The 23,690-nt window shown below is 40.6% G+C and overlaps 1 protein-coding gene across 1 annotated transcript; it reads left to right on the forward strand.

Annotated features, from left to right (window-relative positions):
• The first annotated feature begins 7,219 nt into the window (after nt 1-7,219).
• On the forward strand, nt 7,220-23,193 carry EDNRB (endothelin receptor type B). Its single transcript, XM_058045356.1, has 8 exons — nt 7,220-7,261; nt 7,441-7,924; nt 17,405-17,517; nt 17,680-17,884; nt 18,220-18,369; nt 19,286-19,419; nt 19,984-20,092; nt 21,582-23,193. The coding sequence occupies exons 2-8, from the start codon at nt 7,487-7,489 to the stop codon at nt 21,711-21,713; spliced, it is 1,281 nt and encodes a 426-aa protein (XP_057901339.1). The 5' UTR covers nt 7,220-7,261; nt 7,441-7,486; the 3' UTR covers nt 21,714-23,193.
• The last annotated feature ends 497 nt before the right edge of the window (nt 23,194-23,690 follow it).

The following is a 23,690-nucleotide window of genomic DNA, read 5'->3' on the forward strand; positions in this document are numbered from 1 at the left end:
ATGAAAGAAGTTAGGATAATAGTAACTATATTTGAATATCAGTTTTGTCAGAACAGGTATCTGAGTCATGCTGTTTGGTTGTGAATTTGTGATATGAAAGTCTCTCAGGGTAATACATTCCTGTCATATTCAGAAGCTTTGAAGCAGGAGAGTTGGAGAAGTCAGAGGATTGCCTTGAGAAGAAATAGTATTCTGTGGCTGTGTCCTCCAGTAAAGTTCAAGTTCTTCTGTGGGGAGATTTCGATAGATGTGGTCAAGGCTTCAGAAAGTATATCAGGTATAACAGGAAGAGATATGCCAGCAGCAGAATTTAATGACAGGGTGATAAAAATATAATAATAATTTGAAAAGAATGAAGTAATCAAAAAACAATAACAAAAAGATCAGGAAAAAGCAAAGAAAGTAGCTGTGGAGAAGAATAAACAATGGAACAGAGATAGAGCTGGATCTTGAAGACTACATTTGTACCCCATGAGAACTAGGGGAAAATGAAGTGTGCACTGATATCCTGCCATAATAGGGTAGAATATCACTTGAAAAAAAAAATGAATGGCAGTAGCAGAAAGTGTCCAGCTTAAAAAAATTATGGAAATATTTTAAGGAGTTAATTTCTGACTGACATTGAGGGGAATCTGATTTCATTGGCCTGGAATCTTAACAGAAAGAGATGCAGGTACACTTCTCTAACAAAACGGAGAAAGGGTCATGAATGAGAGCTTGCAACAAAATGGTACCTAAAGGTCAAGGATGGGAGAGAGCTAAAAACAGGTTAGGGAGAACGTTTCCCTGGAGAAATCAAAATGTATTTTTGAGCAGGAAGTAGCTTTGGAGAGTTCCTCTTGAAACAAGAACACTCCATTTCCTGGAGATAAAAAATAGATTGCTGGTAGGAGCAAAGAAGTCCACTTCTGGGAATGGTGGCTTGGTCTAAGAGCAAATACATGGCCGGGCTTCTAGAGCATCTACAAAATGGTATTGTAGATCCGTGAACTGAGAAATAAGAGAGGCAATGCTCTGTTAAGGGCTGCAAGTGGATTGACTGAGCCACATTCACGTTTGTGCCGGCTCCTCAGCCCAAAACAGATACAGAGCAGCTGGAAAGTCAGCAGCAAAGAGACACAAAAATGATGACCTTCACAAGTCCTTTCCAACATCAGCCCTTATGTGATTCTGATGGTAGTGTCTGTGGCTACCAAACCTACTCAACTGAAGGACCAAAGGCAGCAGGAGAAAATGCCACACAGAACCACAGTAATTTTGAAATCAAAATGGATTCCAGAAAAATAGAACAAAACAACTCCAATGCACATGGGAAAAAAAGGACAGCAAACTAAGAGAAGAGTCCATCATGTAGCAACAGAGTGTTCAGTCTTTTATCGGGACTTTGCGGTTGGAAGTCAATACCTGTAAGGGTTATGTTAAAGGATTATTTTAATAGTGACCATACATCTAAACAAAAGGACCCTCTTAGGTCTTTCAGCCCAGATTCCTCAGTCTGTTAAAATAATGTGACTCACTTTTGTAAAGGAAGGAAAGTTTTTGAACCCAGAAAATCTTGGTGTGACCAATAAAAAGTCAGATGTTGAGGCTTCTTCCAGAAGCCACCTTCTACAAATTAAACAGCATCTAGAGACAGAATTCCTGTATTGCCTTGGCTGACAGCATACAATCTTCTAGCCCTAAATATAGATCTATGTAAAACTGGATATTAACAATTTGAGCCTTTACCATATAAAAGGAGAAGACATTACCCCATTACAACATTTTAAATGCTAGAAGCTAGATTTTGTTGCAAAATGTACAAGGCAACAATAATACATGCCTGTTTTCAATATATTAAGGGCTGTGTTAGTTAACGTCCTGAGAAGACATGCATCTGTAGTAAATACAGAATGTCTACATAGAATAAAATCCTTCCCAAAAGACTATGGAAAATGTAGTTAAAACAGCCATGTCATCAAGCAGCTGCACTGATTTGGAAGAGTGTGGTTCAATTCATTAGATCTGGGCCTCTCAAACACCTCCTGCCAAAAACATGGTTTCCAGCAGAACCAGCAGCGTTAGGAGCTTCCAGAAGATAATAGCCAGCATCAGCCTTTGTGACCTGCAGAAGCCAGTGCTCTGATGGTCTCTGAATTGAGAGCTGATGAGCTACAAAGACATTTCCATGGCCAACACCCAAAACTGAGAAAATGTCCAAGCACTATTTTCATTCTCAAGCCAACATTTGTTTGAAATAAAAGTGAAGAGTTTCTTCAGTAAGGACTTACACATGCGAGATCTTTTTATGTCCTATAAGAGAAAACCTTAGAACCTGAGGTCATGACAGAAATTGTAGAAAAACTTTTCAAGATCTCTGAGCATTTGAGTAGCTTCCAGTCAAGCACATAAACAGTACTTCTGCCTCTTGGACATTTGGAATCTAAACATCATCTCTTGCTTATTTCCCTGAATCTATCAGCGCAGTTTGGTGAAAGTTGCAGAATCATGGGATCACTTAGGTTGGAAAAGACCCTTAAGATCATTAAGTCCCCTCAAGGAAGCAGCTCTCACCTTAGAATAGGAAGTGTCTCCCTCTTCAGTGCAAACAGAGATCCCAGGGACTATTTTAGTTGTTAGGAAGTGCAGCCATGTTACTGCCTGGAAGGAAACCCAATGCCTTTTGGCAAGAACAGCTTCCATCACCACTTAGGGCTGGCCCCACAGTAACAGATTTGATTTTGTAGCTAGGTGGAACCATCCTGTGCAGAGCCAAGCATGAGGTAAACAAGAAGCCTGTGGACAGCCAGCTCTCTGGCACATGAAATCTGAATTTTAATTCACAGCATGGATTTCCTTGTTCTGAGGATTCTTAACTGAATGATTTTATTAGTGTGCAGCTTATCAGTACATTTTAAAGCCAGAATGTGGTGGCAGATTTTCTTTATCCAGATGAACACAGTGTTTGTATTACATGGCCACACTTGCAGAAAAGCATGGATGAGTGAATAACAGCACCTCTTGCTGAAGTCAGGCATTCTGTCTGGAAATGAATTTAATCCAGACTTGAAAAGCTTGCCTGGAATAATCTCTGTACAACATAAACAATGTATGGCCAGTTATCACCTCCCTTGAATAAATGCATACATACATTACACAGCAGATGAAACTTTTTTTTTATCAGTTATTTTTTTAATAACTGATTTTATCTAGGCATCCTGGGCAATTCTGATCCAAACTTATATTACAGCTGAAATTTAAAAGTAAACTTGTTCACCTTTATTCTATTGAAGTATTGTGGGGGAAAAAAAAAACAAATAAGCAAAAAAAGGTTTTAATAATTTCCATAAAATTCAGAAATGCTCTTCTTTCAAACCTGCAGCTACTTCCCCAAGCCCATTTCAGTAACTTTTCCCTTAATACACAATGATTCAGTGTGTTCTATACCTCAGTTTAATTACATGCTGCTATATCCATTTCAGAACTGTAATTTACCTCGTGATTTCCTTTGCTGCTGCTGAATAGAAAGAATGAGGGGAATAAATTTAATAAGTGGCATTTTGGTTTTAATTTTAGAGTTAGATGGGAAGAAAAACTTCAGCTATCAACCAGTCTGACTCAAAGGCTTGAACTTAATTTCATTTTTAAAATCCTCAAAATCTTATTAAAAAGACTATAAAAAACAGACGTTTTCTTCTTAGTACAAATTTTATTGTCTTTCATTGTTTTGATCTTGCAGTCATATACAATGTAATCTACATTAAAACAGGTATCTGCATCCAAACTTCATGTTTCATTGGTGCTATCTACTGGTAAGGTTTTATTGTAACTTTTTATGATAAATTTTTTTTAATTGTTTCAAGAATTAAGTATTATGTCAATACACTGCAATTGACAGCCAACACTATTATTTATGGAAATTGCTCAGCTTTGTAAAAAAAAACAAAGCATAGCTACACATAATGCTAAAAAGAATTCCATCTATTTGCATAAGTTTAGACTAAGAAAGAAAATCAAACAGATAATGTCCAGTACATGAACATATGAACAGTTACAAAAAACTGCAGTATCTTAATATCTTAATTTCTCAAAGTACTTTTTTTCTTTCAAAATTGCCATTGGTAATGTTTCTATAGTAACTTCTGTAACACAGAGGACTATTTTCTGACTTTAATTGAACTCATGCATCTAATGAGTGGCTCACACTGAGACAGCTATTCTTTCTATTCATCCCAGACTTGCCCCAGTTAGTGGGCAAATTTCCACCAGACTCCATAAAAAGAAAAGCAGGCCTGATGGGGCAGAATTCTGAAGCTGCTTTAGCTGCTGAACAACATAAACAGAAAGTTAATGGGATTTGCAAAAGTACCTGCAAAATCATAACAAAATTCTCATTGATTCAATAAAGTATCATACGAATTGAAACATAAAATCCTGCAGCGTGTCTCATAAGCTTATTAATTAAAGGACTTTTTGATGCCATAATTGTGACCACCTCTCATGATTTATCCCACATGTAAAATAATAGTCTTTAAAGTCTTTCAGTTGTTAAAAACCATCCTGATGATGGTTACAAGTTATCCAGCCTTTTTACTTTGTAAGTGGCATTCCAAATAAGAAAAGAAAAAATCCAAACATTATCAGTCATTGATGGAAATGTTACATCTGACTAATAATTAAAACAGTGACTGGCTAATTCATGTAATTGTTGATATCTGTTGGGATGAAATGGAGTGGAAGTGCAGAATACAATAAAATGAGTAATAGGCAGTCTGGAGGATTCATCTTTTCCTGCTTTGTACAAAAGTGAACTTTCCATAGGACAAGGAGTATTTCTGCTACCCAGGAAAAAAAAGGTCAGACACATTAGCAGCAGCTTACATAATCTTATATAATGTATTCCATACAGTTCAGTAAGGAATTTCTTTCATAGCTTAATTAGCAGAGGCCACTTAAAGGGCAGAAGTTTATTATATTTGCAGATGTTTTCTCTTGTTGCAGTCTAAATTAACCTTGGTAGTTGATCTTCATTCAAATTACAGTTAATTTGCCAAGATATCTGATACAGTCTTAGTATTTAATACAGTATTATCTTAATCTTCACATAAATTTATGTGAAAATGTGATTTCCTTTAATTTTCATTAATTAAAGCAGACTTATTCCACAGCATATGCTGGGTTTAATTCCTCAAATATCTGAAAAAATACCAGAAACAAAAAAGGGTGGTAAATTTAGCTAGTTGCAGCCGGAAGCAGCTTAGATTCTTTGTCACATGGACTCATTCTGTGCAATATTAAAGATTAATGTGCTTTGAGTATCAGCATCTGCCCGAAGTTCTGTATATACTGGGTTTGTAAATAGTAACATCAAACATTTCAGAAATTAAATTGCTGTTACTAAAACTTCTGGAGCTGGAGTAAGTGGTGGCAATGGAGATGCCACTAGTACCAAACATCTTATGGAGCTGTTTAAAATGGAGCAAACATATCTCATTGTAGTCACAATATATTTCTTGATCATCTGGATCAGCATAGAATCCTTTGAGACTTATCTGGAACCTTGCAAGCGAAAAAGCATTTTGAGATTAAAGTTAATGCTGTGTTAATTAGCAAGAGTTTCTGAATGAATATTGCATTTAGCAAAACATTGTTCACTTTTGGATTGCTGAATTGGAAATTGAGGAAATGCAAACTTGAAAACTGAAAAGACTGTTTAAATCCCCAGGGCTCAGAATGTAATCTTGAATTCAGTGTTCATGCTTTTATCTTTGGGAGACGAATCAGCCATGGTGTTTAAAAATGAATCATGTTGCACAATACAGTCTGGAAAAGTGTGAACTTGGAAAGAACTTCCAGCTGGAGTGCAATCAGCCTCCAGGTACCCTGGTACAGTTTAGAAGCGACTTTGATGGCTTTATTCCACAAATACTGTAACTTAAAATGGGAAAGAAAATCACTGTGACATAAATGAGGAAACTGACCAAGAATGATTGAATGGGAAAGGTGATTAATGGAGAAGTCTTTTAAACAAAGATGGAGATATGAAAAGGAAGTTAAACGAGGACAAGAAAAGGCTGTCTCCTTCAGTAGTGCAAGGGTATGTTAGCAGGAGATGCTGGAAAGATTAAATAAATCAGATCACCAATTTAGGGAAAAAAATCGTGGGTTTTAGTGTTTTCCCATATGGGTTTGTCAATAATGTAGGTGAGCAGGTTGTTTCGGTAACAAAGCATGTTTATATTCAAGATTTATCATCCAGAATGATTTAAGAAAAAAGAGCATCAGGGAGATGTACGCAGAGATGCTGACAAACAGTTTCAAATTCAACTCTCTTTAGTTAGACATGCAATTGTCTCCAGCCTGCAAAAGCTGTTCTTAGTCTCCACAAAATCCTGCACAAATCTCATTCCTCCTTTCCTTACGCTTCACTGAAGGGTGCAACGACTGGAACGAGTTCGCTGAGATCAGACGCCTTGCTAAGGCTGCCCAAAGCGGCAACCAACCAGACAACCGAACTGCAATTTCAGGCAGCCAAAATACTATTTCTGATGTAAGAAAGGTTTTGTGAAGCGCTTTAAAACGTGGCACTAAACTCGTAGATGTTGTACAGGCGGCTTCCTCAGCCTGCGCGCCCCTCGGGCTGTGCAAGGGGGATTTTGCAGCGGGGAGAATCTCGTACCCAGCTACAGAGAGTGAGCCTCGGACAGGACAGCGGGGCAGCGCCTTCTTCTTCCCAACTGTCCCCCAGCAATGCCCATACCTCTTGTAACAACCCTCCTGAAAAATTGTTTCAAAGCCCGCCAAGTCAGCCTGGTACAAGACAAGGGCGAGTCGCAGGGCACTTTGCCGGCTCGGTGCCGAGGCTGGGAGCCCTTGGGCCGGGGGCAGTCCTGGCAGCGGGGATGGGAGAGGCTGCGCGGGGCCGGCGGGCGGGCGGGGGGGCTGGGCCGGGCTGCGCTGGGGGCGGAGGACGCGGGTGGGGTCTGGCTGTGACTGATGGGCCAGATGCGCTTCAATGTTTTAGAAAAGGGGGGGCCCCGCAACGCCGGCGCGACTTTGGCCACGGCGTCTGGTGCGCGGCTGACGGACACCGGGCTGTGCCCCAGCGCCCGTCCCTGCCACCTTCCCGAGCGGAGCGCCCATCGCCGGCCAGCGGCAGCGATTCCGGGCGGGACGCGCAGCCGGGGCGCGGAGCGCGGCCACAGCCACAGCCAGCGGAGCGCGTCTGCCTTGCCTTGCCTGGCCGGCGGCGGGGAGGATCCGCTCGGCTCCGCTCGCCGAGGTGAGGGGGAGACACCGAGCAGGTCCGGCCGGAGGGGCTGCTGGCCGCGGCCGCCGCCGCGCAGCTTTTCGCCCCGGAGCCGCCCGCACCGCCCGGGACAGGCAGCGCCCCGGCCCCGGCGCTGCGAGCGGCGGGCGCGCTGTCCCGCAGCTGACGCCCTGTCCCCTCTCTCCGCGCAGGTCGGCGCTGACGGCGGCGGGGGGCGATCCGCCGTGCCGCGCAGCCATGCCCGCCCTCCTCCTGCTCCTGCTGCTCCTCAGCTGCCGCGCCGCCGCCGCCGCCGAGGAGGAGGACGGCTCCCTGCTCCGGCCCGGCCCGGGCAGGCAGAGCGCCGCCGCCGCGCCCCCGACGGCCGCCGCCGCCGAGCACAACGCGTCCCGCCCGGCCGCGCTCCCCAAGGGCCCGGGGGCGGCTGCGGGGCGGCCGCGCTCCGCCTCGCCCCCCATGTGCACGGGGCAGACGGAGATCAAGGAGACTTTCAAGTACATCAACACGGTCGTGTCCTGCCTGGTGTTCGTCCTGGGCATCATCGGCAACTCCACGCTGCTGCGGATCATCTACAAGAACAAGTGCATGAGGAACGGCCCCAACATTCTCATCGCCAGCTTGGCCTTGGGCGACCTGCTCCACATCATCATCGACATCCCCATCAATGTCTACAAGGTGAGGAGGGGCCGGGGATGGATTCGGGAGCGGGCGCGGGGCGCGGCGGTCGCCGCTCGGTGCTCCTTGCCGGCCCCCGGCCCCGCCGCGGGGAGACGCGTCCCGTCCTGGCTGGGACACACCTGTGGGCTTCACCTCGCGACAAAACCCGGCCGGAGGGTGGGATTCTGGTCAGATGTGGTGCCTCCGCAGGCGGCACCCTCTCTGTGCCTCAGTCCCATCCCTCTCAGCGTCCAGGCTGGGAATGGGGCAGAATGGAGGTGACCAAGCTCTGAAAATCACCTGGAAACAGGTGCGGTCGTAGGGATAAAAGAATGCAATGGATAAATGTTCAGTGGGCTGGTCGAGGAATGGAGGGGGGACACAGACGACCCTCTCCTGTGGGTACCACTTGGTCCCTTGATTTTACGTGGGTCTGTGCAGTCCCCTTCGGCGCGGGGGCTTTTCTAGGAAGAGCCAAGATCGTTCAACCAAGCGGTTTTGTACATCTCTTGGTTGGGAGGCAGGATGCTTTCCTGAGCTGAGAACCCTTTCACCCCTTGCCAGTGTTGCAGCATGGGCAGCTGAGCGGGAATGAGCCGCACCTGCTCCTCTTGCACCTTCAGTAGTCTGTGCTTTGACTTGATAAGACTTGCCATTGAGGGATGACAACCCCCGCCTTCTCTACCCAGTTTGTGCAATCCTACGGGATTAGTTGGGCAGTTGCATCCAGCCTCTACTTGTAATCTAGCACTCTTTGAAGGTATACTGATAATAATAGAGCTCCTTCTGCTCTTAAAGTTTACAGTCTGGATCCCTGAGCACCCATCAGTGGCTTCATAAAGTGAACAGAATAGCGTTCACCTATCACCTTCTCTTCACTTTGTATGCATGATTGTACACTGGGGGTTGTTACTTGTACTTCCAGAAAGCCACATTGAAGGGACTTAGATTTTGATATATTTTCCTTATAGTTATCCCAGAAGCTGCTGAGAGGAATATCCTCTCTTTATCATTTTAAAGTATTTAAGTATTACAAAGTAGGGAATGTCATCATTGTGTTAAATTCATGATCCAGTTAATTTGGATTACATATTAGTTCTCAGATTTCAAGTTTCAGTAGTTTTTATACTATTTACACTCTCTTAATTCTTGTGAGAGGCATGTGGTCTTTTGAATGACGGTGGAATTTAGAAAACAAAATAACTGCTTTAAAAATGTGTTTTTGCAAAAAAAATATGCTGAACAAAAAGATTCTTTTCAGAAAAATCAAAAAGATTAAATCAATAACAGCTGTTCAGTATGAGACTTTGCAATGTCAGTGATAATTTCAAAATTAATGTTAATATGCAGTAATATACTTCAGTTCTTATCTTGATTGAATGTCACCAAGTGTATACTCATGAGTAGGTTGGAGCAGGAGGAGTAAAGGGTCAGACTGCTAACGAATAAATATTATTCCAGCTGCAATCTGGGATTTTTATTGTGCTATTGATAATGCTAGGAGCTGTGCAATAGCTCTCAGGTGCTAAATCTCCCTCACTACTACTCATCTTACTGAAGAGCCCATAATCTCTTTATATTATCCCTTATAATAATGAGTGAAATATTTGCTATTTTAAAACAGAATTTCTGAATAAATGCAAGTTAAAAAACAAGGAAAAAACACCTCTTAGATACTATGTTTATTTAATCAAACATTTGAGGGCAGTTTGAATTGATAACTTTTTATCAACTCTACATCCCATTTCATTCCAGAGCAACAGGGAGAATACATACAGTAATGCAATAAAAAACTGGCTTTGATCACTCAGCAGTAAAGCAGAGAAGCAAAGGCTCCCTCAGTAAATCAAATGTATTTAGCAATTGTAACTTGCAGTTTGAAACAATTTAAGACTGCATTAAACTGATCCAGATTCAGAATTTGCTGCCACATTGTCAGTAAGGCAGCTGCATGAAACAGTGTGAGAGAATTTCTCATGTTAATAAAATGGAGCAGTTCTTTCCTCTACACTTGCCCTAGAAAGTGTGAAAGTGTCTGTGAATGCTCTCCAGACAGACACATAGGAGACAATCCAAAAGCTGCACTAGAAGAAGTTTATATTAGGTATTAAAATGGAAAACTGCAAAAGATGTCCCCTGTGACTACTTAAGTGAACACATAAGTAGCTGAAAAAGTGCACAAATGAAAATTGACATCTCCTAAACTGAGGGTATCGAAAGAAAAACAGGTGTTACCTGGATAGGGAGGCAAATGCACTCCAATGCATAGGATGCTAATTAGTCCATTGCATTCCTAAATTTGAATATAATGCAATATGTTCAGTGGGAAATGGATAATATCAGAATCTCTCACACAGTCAGGAAACTGGCTATGAAATGAAGGCTTGAAGGGTGTTCAGTTCCAGCATGTAGAACCTGGCAGATCTTTTTGGCATTCTGGGTCCTGGTAAATGGTCTGGCTTTGCCTGGATCTTGAGCTGCAGAATGGGAAGCAAAGTCTGAGACAGTCATTCTGCAGTATGTAATGTTTTGGCAATGTAGAAAATTTGCAAAACTGCTACTAATTGGATGTGCAGGTGATTCTATGCAGCTCCACTAAACGGAGTAAGTCCTTGTTAGTTTGAGGCCACAAACAGCAATTAAGGAGCAGAGGGATAGACTAGGTGGTCAGTGAGATTTTTATGTTCTTGTCTGCACTTGAACTTTGGAGGACAAGACAGTGGCAGCTTGTGCACCTGACAATGCAGGTCTGCAGTTCTGGACAGTTTATGCTGACTTTCCTAAGTAGATAAAGTTGTTAAGTCCCATGTCTAAGACACCAAAACATCAGGACTGGAAATTCCAAACTTTCACTTGCTTTGTCTCTCATAGGCTTAAAATCACCTACTAACGCTTTCTCTTGTGATGCACAAACAACATCTCTCTCTCTCTTATTTTGTAATATTTACTCCTGTATATTAAATCAAATTTATTGTTATATCCCAGCGCTATATTGTTATATCCCAGCGTTTTAACAAGGGGGACAATTTAGGCTGTGTACATTGTTGTGGGGTGTTCTGAACTCTTGACTATCAACAAATGTCTGAAGAAGAATGTCTACCTGGCAATACTGGCATAGGTTCCTTTTTCTTAGAGCTCAATGGAAAAGTGGAGAAAAACATTTCAAGGGAAGGAAAAAATCTAGTCTTCATCCAAGCCACTAATCAAGGGCCAGAGTCAGCTTTGTAGGCACTGATTTATTTTCATTAACTTTATTTAAGGATTACATAAAAATTATGGTTAACATAATATGGCATTATCAAGCACTGGAAATACAAGAAAGACCAGATTAGGGACTCTATATACCATTAAGGCACAAATTGGCTCCTTTTTTAATCCAGCTATTATCTGAAAAAGGCTCTGAAGAAGATTTCTGTGGAAATTTATTTGTGGTGAACTTTTTAACTCTTGTAATGCAAGCACCTGTAGGCCATGCATTATGATAAAGCCAACCTTTTTCTGACTTTCTAATCAAGGTACTTCCATATTAGAACTCTTGGTTGCTGGTTCTTCTGATGTCAAAGATAGTGACCATTTTATTGGAAGAAATGCATTATTTCCTTTCTTTTAAGGTCTGAACCACTTACTTGAAGTCTTGCAAAGCTCATCTCAGAATTTCTTACACAAAGTTTATTGATTTCTAACCGTATTAAGCTAGAAGTCTATTTTGGTTAAGAACCCTTTATGGTGAACAAGTGCAAGTTAAAGGCACTTGAGAAAGATCTGAATTTTCCAGTGGAGGAACCTGTCTGGACTCTGCAGGCAGTGGTAGGGAGAGGTAGCTTTGTTCTGTGTTTAGATGGGAGCAGTCCATTCTGAAGTCAAGTGTACGGAGTAGTGGAAATGTCTGAACGCTGTTAAAAGTACACATACATAGTTTTCATGGTGGATCTCCAAACTGAAGTAAGTTAGATGATGCTAGTATAGATTTGTAAATTGAAAGTAGTTTTTTTCATTAGCTATACATTTGTTGTGTATACATTCACTTGTGTAAAAGATGCACGTGACAAATTTCAGAGCAAGGTTTGACCTGTTTTGGCTTCATCTTCTACCCTGTATTATCCATCCCAATCTGACAGCAGCATGGCTTTCTAAGTGATTACTTTTGATGCAGTCTTTCCACTGGAGTTGTGAAATTGCAGAAATTTTTTACTTCAACAGCACATTACGAGGTTTCTGTCATTTTCAAGGTGACTCTATAAAATTGCTTTATCTTAAGTGGTTTTTTTATTAAGTTTTAGGAGGAGTTATAATAAAGATACAAGAAAATAAAATTATTGCATGGCTCATATTAAGATTTTAAACAGTTTATTGGATGGGTCAGTAAAGCATTCCAAGCTGTGCTTGAAAGCAGTAAATATATTTTCTTGTCTGTAGGGGCGATCGTCACCCTGACATAATTATCACTAAATATTAATAAGTTTGTAATGTTGTCTTACTTATCTAATCATAACCTTAATTTCCTGGGAAAATTTTCTGTTTGAAAAATGGTTGTTCCTGTAAAATATCTGTGTGACCTGCCCATGTCAAAAAAAAAAAAAATCAGGTGAAAATCTACCTGTCATTTCAGAGATACATTGAAAAACTATTGAGTGTGAATTAGATGTAGAGCTGCATGTCTGGTTTCTCTTGTGCCTGCTGTTTAGAATGATGAAAATCAAGTCCGGTGTCCTGTGAGCGAGGTTTGCTGTGAACACACGGCTTGGCGGAAGCGCCAGTTCCTGCTCTGCGTGTCCCGTGGGCATTCCCTGCTCGGGACTGGGACACTGGCGGGAATATTCGCACGTTTTGCTGCTCCTTCCTGCCCCACTGCAGCCCGTGGGTTGGAGCCAGGCATCAGCCTCCTGGCTGGGGACCACAGCAGCTGAGCCCCAGAGCAGCACATGGTGCTCTCTGCCCGGCTCGTTCCAGCAGCAGAGTGAGAACATCTCTCAGCCCTTGCTCAACTAAGGGAAAGCAGAGTGGGAATTGTGATTTGCAGGTGTGTCTGTGAGTCACGGCATCTCTTGGGGCTTCTTCCATAGCTCTGCAGCTTGCACATCAGTTTAGGCTCAGATCTGTCTGGTCTGAGAAAGCCTTGGCTAGGCATGCATCAGATGTATTGGTTCTTTTAAGTATGATTTCACTTCATTCATCACAATGTTTTACTTTTCCTTTTGATCTATTTCATCTTAAACACATCTCTGCTGCTCAGCAATTAAAACTTTGCCTGTGTAAAATAAGTGATTTTAAATCATTGAAAAGGTCACTCGGAATCCAGCCAGTGGTAGAGTACTCTTGGCATCTTACTTATGAAAGCACAACATTATTTTTCTCTTTGCTGCCACTTGGCAGTATCTCCTCTCGTGGCTCCAAGTCATTTGTCATTTGTAAAATGACAATCTTTTTACAGCTACCCTATTGTGACGCATAAGAGAATAATCTTACTCATACAAAATTACAATAAGCTACATCTGTATTTACTAAGAGTTATCATTGTCCATAAAGGAGATGTTCCCAAATACTTTACATTGGATCTTCACTGTACTTCAAGGCTGTATTTGAAGGGGCCATAGCAATACAGAGAACAGACAGAAGCATCAAGGAAACATACTTCAGCAATCAAAACTTTTTTTTTCTTTTACTTTCTTAATGTTTTCAAGCTTTTGATGTAAAGCTTGTATCATTAGCCACTTGCAATACCATGATAGAGAAACTTGTGACTCATCCATTAAAATGCTCAAATTTCACAATACATCAGCTGCAAGACATAAAGCGCATGTTTTTGCAATCCAGTGCAGACAGCTGCATGTCCATTCTGCCCTGATATAAGCTGGCTGAATGAAAGTAATGTTTTTATGTTATGATAAACCACCAAAGCTAATGCACCCTTTCTCTCAGTTGACTGCATTCAGTCATGTGCCACGCCTCTATAATCCCAAACTGGAGCTGGCTCAAATCCAGTCAATTTGGAGCACAGGTGTGACTGTCTGCACCTGAGTGATAAATATTAGTTCAGCAAAATCTACAACATGTGGCTGAACTGCTGTGATTTTAGGAAAGAGAGGCAGGGAGTGTCTACACACCAGCTAGATGTAAATAAAAGTTTTTAACAAGTCCTGCCAATAGAGATTTGACCAAATTTCTGCACTTTACTAACAAATAAAAGAATATTTTACTTCAAAGTGCTTTTTTGATGAGTTCTCTCTAGTCTAGTATAAACTCATGTACAATGTACAGTAGGTGCCATAAATAAGTATACAATGTACTTGCTACCCAATCCTACATTTCTGTGGCAAATAGATGTGAAAGGCTGGAATTTCACTGCCTGATATAAATCAGTTCGGGTGTCATTCAATTCTGTAGGGTGTAAATTTAGAATACATGTAATTATTCACATTACAGTTTTAATAGTAGATTGTTACTGTCACCCCCTTACAGAAATTCAGAAGTTGTTTCAGGGAGAGGCTCTGCTGAAAATACTTTAATTACAGTCTATGCTATTTTCCCACATCACATAAGCAAAAGATACTGTGTGGTTATTACAACCTCATCCCTACTTCCTCTGCTTTATTACTTTCCATAAAATTCTTGAGAAACATTAATCCTTAGAATTAATTTCTCTGCTTCATTTCTGTAGAGGCATTGAGGCATTGTTGTATTTATTGTCTTACTTAAGTAGATCATTGAAGAAATAGAAAGCTGGGCCATGTTGCAGTTTGTCTACTGCTGTTCTTTAAAGATTCCATTGCAGCACAGAGCTAAAGCAGGTATTTGGAGGTATTCTGGTATGGTAAAATAGTGGTGGGCACTTCATAGAGGTTCCCAAAAGCCCACAGCCATAAAATGTTCCTAAATTCGTTTATGTTCAAATAAAATTATATTGGAATTACCTCAGGACTCTTCAAAAAAACTCTCATGGACCTTGTTAGTGTTTATCCTTAGATGGACATATCTGTTTGCATGAGGACTTTGCTGAACCAAACCAATGTGAGCAGGCAACTCTGTGGCTGCCTTCAGCTATAGAATCATGGAATAGTTAAGGTTGGCAAAGATTTCTTAAGATCATCAAGTCTAACCAAAGTCTAACCATCAGGCTTGCCACCACTGTGTTCATCCCTAAACCATTGGTCATGTCCCCAAGAGCCACATGTACATTTTTTTTTGAACTCTTCCCTGAGCAGCCTATTCCAATGCCTGACAGCCAGTGAAATTTTCAGTGAAATTTTTCCAGGTACCCAATCCAAACCTTCCGTGGTGCAACTTGAGGCCATTTCCTCTTGTCCTGTGGTTTCTTACTTGCAGAAGAGGCCAACCCCCACTTTATTACAGTCTCAGGCAGTGGTAGACAACAACAAGGTCTCTTCTTCTCCAGACTAAATCTCAGCTTCCTCAGCTGCTCCTCATGCAACTTATTCTCGAGACCCTTCGCCAGCTTTGTTGCCCTTCTCTGAACAGCCTCCAGCACCTCAACCTCAATGTCTTTCTTGTATGGCAGGGCCCAGAACTAGACACAGCACATGAGGTGTGACCTCACCAGTGCCAAGTACCAGGATAACCACTGTCCTGGTCCTTCTGATACAGGCCAGGATGCCATTGGCCTTCTTGGCCACCGGAGCACACTGATGGCTCATGTTCAGCCAGGTGTTACTAGCGCTCCCAGATCCTTTTCTGACAGATCTTTTCAGCCACTTCCTCATCACTCTTCCAGCCTGTAGCACTGCATGGGGCTGTTGTGACCCAATTCTTGTTGAACCTCATAGACTTGGACTTGGCCCATCAATCCAGCCTGTCCAGAACCCTCCTTAGAGATTTTGTAGCCTTTGTGGTTCCCAGAAACATCCATGCAGTATGATGAGCTATTCTTCTGTTCTTACAAGCTTCTTAAATGAGTTGTTTGAAGAGACCCTTGTTTAAAGCCAAGGGAAAGATTTTCCAGCGTCTTTTGGGTAGTCCTCATTCTTCCTTCTCCTTTTCCATTTTGTAGCCCTGTATCTGCAACAGATTCCAAAGACCTCATTTGAAGAAAGTTATGAAAAACAGAGACGGGCTTAGATAATCTAACTAATTACAGAAACTCCAAAAGTTTACTCTTCTATATAACAATTGCGTCTATTTCTTGGCACAACCCTTGTTGTGGAGAATGTTGTTTTAATGAAAACTGGAAGATTTGGCTGCTGCTCTGGTATATTTGACCATCAAAGAAGCTCACAGCAGAGTTCAAAGGCTAAATGTTGCTAAACTGAGGCTACAGATGTTTGTCTGTTCATAGAATCAGCTGTGAGTAAGGTGCTTTCTGTGTCCAGTAAATCTTTTCCCCTAAATCAGATAAAATGTGCAGCTGGGAATGTGACAATATTTCCATTAAAGTCTATGATTCAAAGTGTAAGTGAACCATCCTAAAGTGCGTTGTGCTGTTTTCTCTATTTTTTAGTACTTAAAAGTATGCTGAATGTGCAAGTAGTCCTTTTGGTATTATTATACAGAATGTTGGTGAACTGATCAATAAAGACCATTAGTGAGGGATTCATCTGACGTTTTTATCTGCTGCAAAACATTTAGATCAAACTATCTGTCTGTGCTCCTTGAGTGTCCTTTCATTAGTCATCAGATGGTCAGCTAAAAACTGGGGGAGGTACATTTCTCTCCAGTGTTGCCTGACTTCTCAGCTGATGGAGCCTAGACACTAAGCTTCAAATAAACCCCACCCCAGATATGCACCTATGGCTTTGTCCCTGTTCTGATCAGCCTCAAGTAATTTTCTGTATTTTTCTGATCAAGAAATATGTTATTTGGAAGGTGTAAGAAAAGTAGTGAATGCTCAAGGCAGATAAAGACAATTCAAACATGAGAAAGATCCTCACCTGCTCTGTAATTTTTTCCCATAAACTGGGGTGATGAAAATGAAGCAAAAGGAGTTGAGTTTGCAGGGCTTAAAGAGGCAGGACTAAGACTTAAGTGACACCCTTGTCGCACCAGGGTGTGACTACACTGCTACTGTCTAGTTTTTAGGACACACATCTCAGGGGCTCCCTCGTGAAAAGGTTCTTCCTGACTAAGTTTTGCACAGAATCCTAAAATGGTTTAACTTGAACGTTAGAGGTTGTCTAGTTCCAACCTCCATGGCATGGCATGGGCAGGGAGACCTTTCAGTGGACCAGGTTGATCAATGCCCTTTCCAACCTGGCCTGGAACACTTCAAGAGGTTGGATTTTCACAATATCTCAGTTTAAAGCCAGTCCCTCTTTGTTCTATGACTAAATGCCCTTGTAAAAAGTCCCACTCCAGCCTTCTTTCAGGCCCCCTTAAGGTACTGAAAAGGTGTCCCCATTACCTTCTCTTCTCCAGTCTAAACAGATCCCATTCAGCCTGTTTTCATAAGACAAGACCTGGTGGAAAAGGAAAACAGTCAAGACAGAACTCCATGTTTCAGCAGTGGGAATGACTTTTTAAAAAATAATTGTTGTTTTCTTTTCACAGCTACTTGCAGAGGACTGGCCCTTTGGTGTTGAAATGTGCAAATTAGTGCCCTTCATTCAAAAGGCATCAGTGGGAATCACAGTGCTGAGTTTGTGTGCCCTCAGTATAGACAGGTGAGACCCATTTGGCATTGAAGTCTCTGATTTGTTTCCTATACAAGCATTGGCTCAAATTCACCTTTTCCTCAGCTGATACAATGCAAATAAAATGAATTTAAGCCTGTTAAACTGGGTGAGTTTTCTTGTGTTTTGAAATTGTGTGTGCTGTCGCTTCAGGTACCGAGCAGTCGCTTCTTGGAGTCGCATTAAAGGAATTGGAGTGCCAAAGTGGACTGCTGTGGAAATTGTCCTCATCTGGGTCATATCAGTGATCCTGGCTGTTCCAGAAGCTATTGCATTTGACATGATTACCATGGAGTACAGAGGAAGGTACCTTAGAATCTGCTTGCTTCACCCCACGCAGAAAACATCCTTTATGATGGTAAGTCACTAACGTGGATAAAATCTCTGGGAGAGTTCCTTGGATCTTGGCAGTGTTGTGTGGATGGTAATGTGCACAGGTGTATGTGACATGAGTATAATGTTCAAATGAAATACTGACATTTCTGAAGCATACTGGTTCAAAGAAGAGCATTCAGAAATATTTGACTTTTTGTGGGCTTTGAACGTACTGCTGTCTTGTCCTGTTTTCTCACCTGTAGTGTACACCTTACAGAAATGCTTTTCAGGACAGGCTGACCAATTAGTTACAGCCCCCTTACAAAATTCTCGGCATTTAATTTCAAACCATGTTTATGCTTTGTTTTTTCTCTACAGTTTTACAAACAAGCTAAAGATTGGTGGCTGTTCAGCTTTTACTTCTGTTTGCCACTGGCTATCACAGCATTTTTCTATACTCTCATGACTTGTGAGATGTTACGAAAGAAAAGTGGGATGCAGATTGCTTTAAATGACCACTTAAAACAGGTAAAAATTTCTCCCTGGCCACTCTGTAACTGCTAACTAATAACTTTATTGATTTTCCTGCCAGATCATTCTGTTCTTGTATCACTTTAGGATTGGAAGCAAAGTGAACTTTCCTGGCAGTGGTGCTGCTGAACTCATACACATATATATAAATCAGAGCCCTCAGGAACCTAAGATTTTAACTGAAAATCAAACAATTGTTTCGTTCTTGTTTCGTTCTAATGTTTCAGTTTTTATAGGTTTTATTCTTTGCTGTAATGAGAGTTGGCTATTTTGTGATGCAAACTGAAGTCATGCTCTAGTCTAGAAGGTGGTCCTATAAAACTGTTAATTATTTTGAAGAAAGTTCTTGCTGAACCCTAGCGAGGTTAGTAGTATATGTTAGCAGAACATGTTCCAGCAGACATTCTGAGGTACTAGTGCCCCAGACACAAACATCAGACATCACTAGAATTAAGCTATGATTGTTCTATAATGTGTATTTGTACTCCTTTCCTCTTACCTGGTTAGAGCTGTAATTGGAATCTCTTGGGGCATTTAAAATAAGATGTGAGATCAAAGCATAAGGAAATGCAATAGAAAACAAGCTGGTATTTGAAAGTGATCTAGAAGACAAATATGTTCTTAATTTTAATTTAAATTATTGCTTAAACTAGTGTTTTCATAACCTCTATTTTTCATATTATTACTCATACTTCTTGAAATAAGAGATATATCAAATCAGTGCAAGACATCTAGAACAATAGAAAAGATCAAGCACATATTCCAAGAAAATAAGCTATTTGATGTTTTCCTAACTCCTATTGTGATAGGCTTTTTTATCTTGTTTATTAAACTTTTGGATATTTGAAGACAACAACAATCCAGAGGGGGAGAGAGGAACTGTAACACTGTTCTGTCCAATTTTCTTTCTCAGAGACGTGAGGTGGCCAAAACTGTGTTCTGTCTGGTACTTGTTTTTGCCTTGTGTTGGCTCCCACTTCACTTAAGCAGAATCTTGAAACTCACTATTTATGATCAGAAGGACCCCAACAGATGTGAACTTCTAAGGTGAGAATGCAGAAATAAAAAGTCTGTATGTTGTGGGAATTCTCAATAAGCATGTTTGGATTTCCTATTGAACTAGCTTACTCTATGTAGTCAGTTGTCCCTGCTTCTTCATCCAGGACCCTCTGCTTTCACTCCAGTAGCAGAGAAAGAAAATTGTGAGGAATTCCCTTGCTTTTCCCCACCTTCCTCTTGACCCTTTTTGGGACTGTTCTTCTGTCATGTGGTGCTATGAGAATAGAAAGGGGATTTCTGTCCCTGTTTTCCCTTTCAACAGAGTGACTAGGATTCAATTTGTGCAAAAAGACTTTGTGAACATCTTCCAAAAGTTAAGATGGTTAGATCTCCCAAAACTACTTTCACGAGAATGGTCTTCAGACCATTCAGACTTTATTGTTGAGTATAACTGTTACCTGCTTGAGTTAATCCTGTTGATTTAAGCCCCATTACTATTCCATTTAATAGCTAGTCTTGATTAGTGAAACCAAGTCTAATGTCTATAGTTGTAAACCTCTACTAAGCCTTTTTAAAGCAAATGAGAAATGTCTCACTTTAATTTCCACACAGCTTTTTTCTTGTGATGGACTATATTGGTATTAACATGGCTTCACTGAACTCCTGCATCAATCCAATAGCTCTGTACTTGGTGAGCAAAAGATTCCAAAACTGCTTTAAGGTAAGTGGCTGCTGGGAGTTGCTCCTCTGGTTGAAAAATGATGACAGTAGTAGAATTCATTCCTTAAAATGCACAAAGTGTTTTAAACAGTCATAAAATTTTACTTTAAATTTTACTTGGGTTATGGTAAATGTTCACTCCCTCTCCTGCTGAAGCTCTGTAGGAAGGAACTGAAGTTTGAAGGTAACAAAAAGAGAAAGCAAAAGAGCAGAGTGTACAATGAACCCTCTGGGGACCATGCTAATCAGTGCTACATCACTTCCTGACTGAAGCTGGCACCCAGTACTTCCAGAGCCCTGACAAAGCAGACTCAGTGTGTGCTGCAGAGGTTCACGTAGCCATATCCTCTGCATCCTGCCAGGGAGGGTGCTGACCTTCATCCTGACTGAGCACCTCAATCAGTCATGTGAGGCACAGGGTGCAAATCTGTCCTTGTCCCTTTCCAGTGCCAACATTTTATGAGCCAGACCTGTTTGTAGTCCTGGCTTGGTCTGAGAGAATAGAGCTGGACATTAAATTCTCCACACAGGCTCTGGATTGTATGTGGCTGGCAGCCCATCAGTCCTTCAGCCTTTGTGTCTGCTTGGAAAATATGAAGAGTTGGGCTTTTTTTGTGAACCCTTACTATCTTTACACACTATATTGAAGTCCTTACATTGCTTATGGCAATTTTTTAGATTTTTCTTTTCTTGCCAAGCATTTAACTACTGGCCACAGCTAGGGTTATTGCCTGGCTGTTTAAATTCCTTACTAGCAAGATGGAAGCATCTTTCAGTCCGTAGCCAGTCAGCTCTACTTCTAGTAGTATTAATGTATTTCCCACATAACTGTGACAGCACAGGCTGCAGAGGTTTTAGTGTTGGTCTTGTCTTCCCTGTCTATGCTGCTGGCTCCCTGAAAGAGTCACTGGAGCTGAAAGCACATAAGAGATCTCCAGCATCCTGAGCATGGAAGTAAGTGGGTGTGAGGAAGGCACTTCCAGCACCCAAAGGCCAGACAGGACCATGAGAAAAAGGACTGCAGTAGATCTAGTAAATGTATGAATTATATGTAGGTTTTCAACTTTCTACCTTCTCTTTTTTCCATCTCAGAACAATGAGCTAAATAGCAGCATCTTGCTTAAAAAGCATAGATAAGAATGCTTTTCTTTTCCCAAGAAAGATTATCAGAGAAAGGAAAACAAGCAGTCATAATTTTATTTTCAGATGCATTTAGAATTGCAGACCAGATTTGATGGGGCATGTGTGTGTATGTCTGTTGCTGTATATAACTACTCAGTATAACTCTTCCTGTACTCCAGCAGTAAGGTTGTTAATGAGCAGTTCAGAGTTGAACCCCATTTCTGTGCTTTGTGCTCTAATCCCAGAGCAGCATCTTGCACATTTGCCATTTCCTACTCTACCCCTGAGAAAGGGCAGCTTTTCAGTGCATTTTGCCACGTGTGCAAAAACAGAGTGATGTAAAACGTTTATTTCTTTTATTTTAACAGTCATGCTTGTGTTGCTGGTGCCAATCCAAAGATCTGTTGTCCCTGGAGGAAAGGCAGTCCTGTTTAAAGTTCAAAGCTAATGATCACGGATATGATAATTTCCGCTCCAGTAACAAGTACAGCTCTTCATAAAACAAGCATAAAAGGTATATTCTCTTACATTAATGCTGGTGCCTTTTTAAGTAAAAGTGGCAATTACTTTTGACAAGATGGCAACATCCAGAAAAGTCTAGTTTTGAATTTGCACAAAAAAAGAACATTAAAAAAATTGTCCTAAAACTGTGTCACATTGAAAACCATGGACGTTTATGAAATCATCATTTATGGAACATGAAGAGAAGCATAGAAAGAACAAGTCATTGTTAGCACTTGAATACTTCTGAATCAGCACTTCCAAATGATCTCCACTTCCTGTACATGAAGTTTGTATTCTCTGTAACACTTGTAGGAACTGAAGTCACAGTAATTATTAAGCAGCATAATATCAAGTTAATTGGATCAAAGCCATTATTATATATAACTCAATGTATTATCTTTTATAAAGCAAATTAACCACCATCACTATTGTGATTTTTTTTTTAAATAAAACACTAAATACTTTGTAATAGAAGTCTAAATGTTAAAAAGTAGAATTTTTATGAGGTATATTATAGAGGTAGCTACTGAAAATATTAAAGGATGCAGTAAAGCCAAAAGTGCATTTTACTTTGATGATTGTTTTTACCTATTATTGTCAGAAGGAACCTCCCAAAGGCTCTATAAATTCCTTTCTGTAGCCACTGTGTGTCTTAGTGCATTTGCCAGCACTTTGGGTATGAGTATTTGCGTCTACTGATAGCAGAGAGGAGAAAAACACACCAGAAGCAAAAAATTAACACTAGTAGAAACATACAGAGAACAGGTATTATGTCAGCTGTTGTTTCATTTCTTGTTGAAAACAAATGGATGGTATCCTGTGTAAAAAGTGGGCATTCCAGAGCCTGATGGTTCTTTACTGGAGATACTTTTGTGACAATTTAAAACTGCTTTTGCAATCCAAATACTATCTTGGGGCAATTTTTTTTAGAAATAGTGTGTGGAAAAAAATTATAACCAAGGTAAAAAGAGAGAATTTGAACTTCTATCTCCATTTAGATTTAAATCTTCATAAAGAAAATAATTAATGAACTGTACTTTTAGAGAAGAGTACTATGTAGCATACTTATCTTCATACTGTTTTAAAATATATTCTACTTCTGTAGTTCCATATTTATGGGCCTAAGAAGATGTGTGATTAGTTTCTGCTTCTGTAAATAGTAGTGAAATGTAATTAATTGTAAAGTATTAAGATGTGGGCAGGACCCTGCAAGAACAGAAAAAGATAAAGATGCCTGTAGTAAACATGATGTGTGTTGCCAGGAGCAATGCATATTTTGGATGTACATGACAGGTCATTCTTTGACTTTGCATTTCCTGTTAATTTGTTGCAGATGTCCCCAAAGACTTATTAACATATTTCATGCACTAAGGCATGAGTTTATCAAGAAAAATTGTCATATAACATGCTTTTATAAAAGACATGTTTTCAATAGGCTTGGTATTTTATTATAATAAAATTATTTATCAAAACTCAGGAATTTTTTTATTTTAAATTTCCAGATCTCAAATGCAAGGATTTTTATATTTTTTTCCAGTCTTGATTAACTTCATTTTTTTTTACTAAAGTGCCTTAAAGGTGCTCAGGATGAAAACAGCTTCCATTAAAATGTTCAGCTGATGTTACCTTAGATGCGTTTCTGACTTTAGGTAGCTACAGCTACCTTGCAGACAGCTAAAAACGGGGTGGTGAGCCCCATTCCTGGTGTTGCCCCCAGCAAAAGCTGGTAAATGAATGCTTGTATAATCAAGCTGAGGAGGACCCCCTGCACATGCATTTGGGCATGGGCACGTGTGTGTTTGTGTGAGAGTGTGTGCAAGCGTGTGTGGTGTGTACCATAGAGTTGCTGTTTCCATCTTGCTGCAGCACATCCACTCAGCTGCTATAATGCTGAACTTTTATACATATAAATCTATTTTAGGTTTCCTTCTTTACATTTTTACCTTAATTTTCATGGTAACTTTCTCACAGTA

The sequence above is a fragment of the Melospiza georgiana genome, chromosome 2, assembly GCF_028018845.1.
Source record: "Melospiza georgiana isolate bMelGeo1 chromosome 2, bMelGeo1.pri, whole genome shotgun sequence".
NCBI lineage: Eukaryota > Metazoa > Chordata > Aves > Passeriformes > Passerellidae > Melospiza > Melospiza georgiana.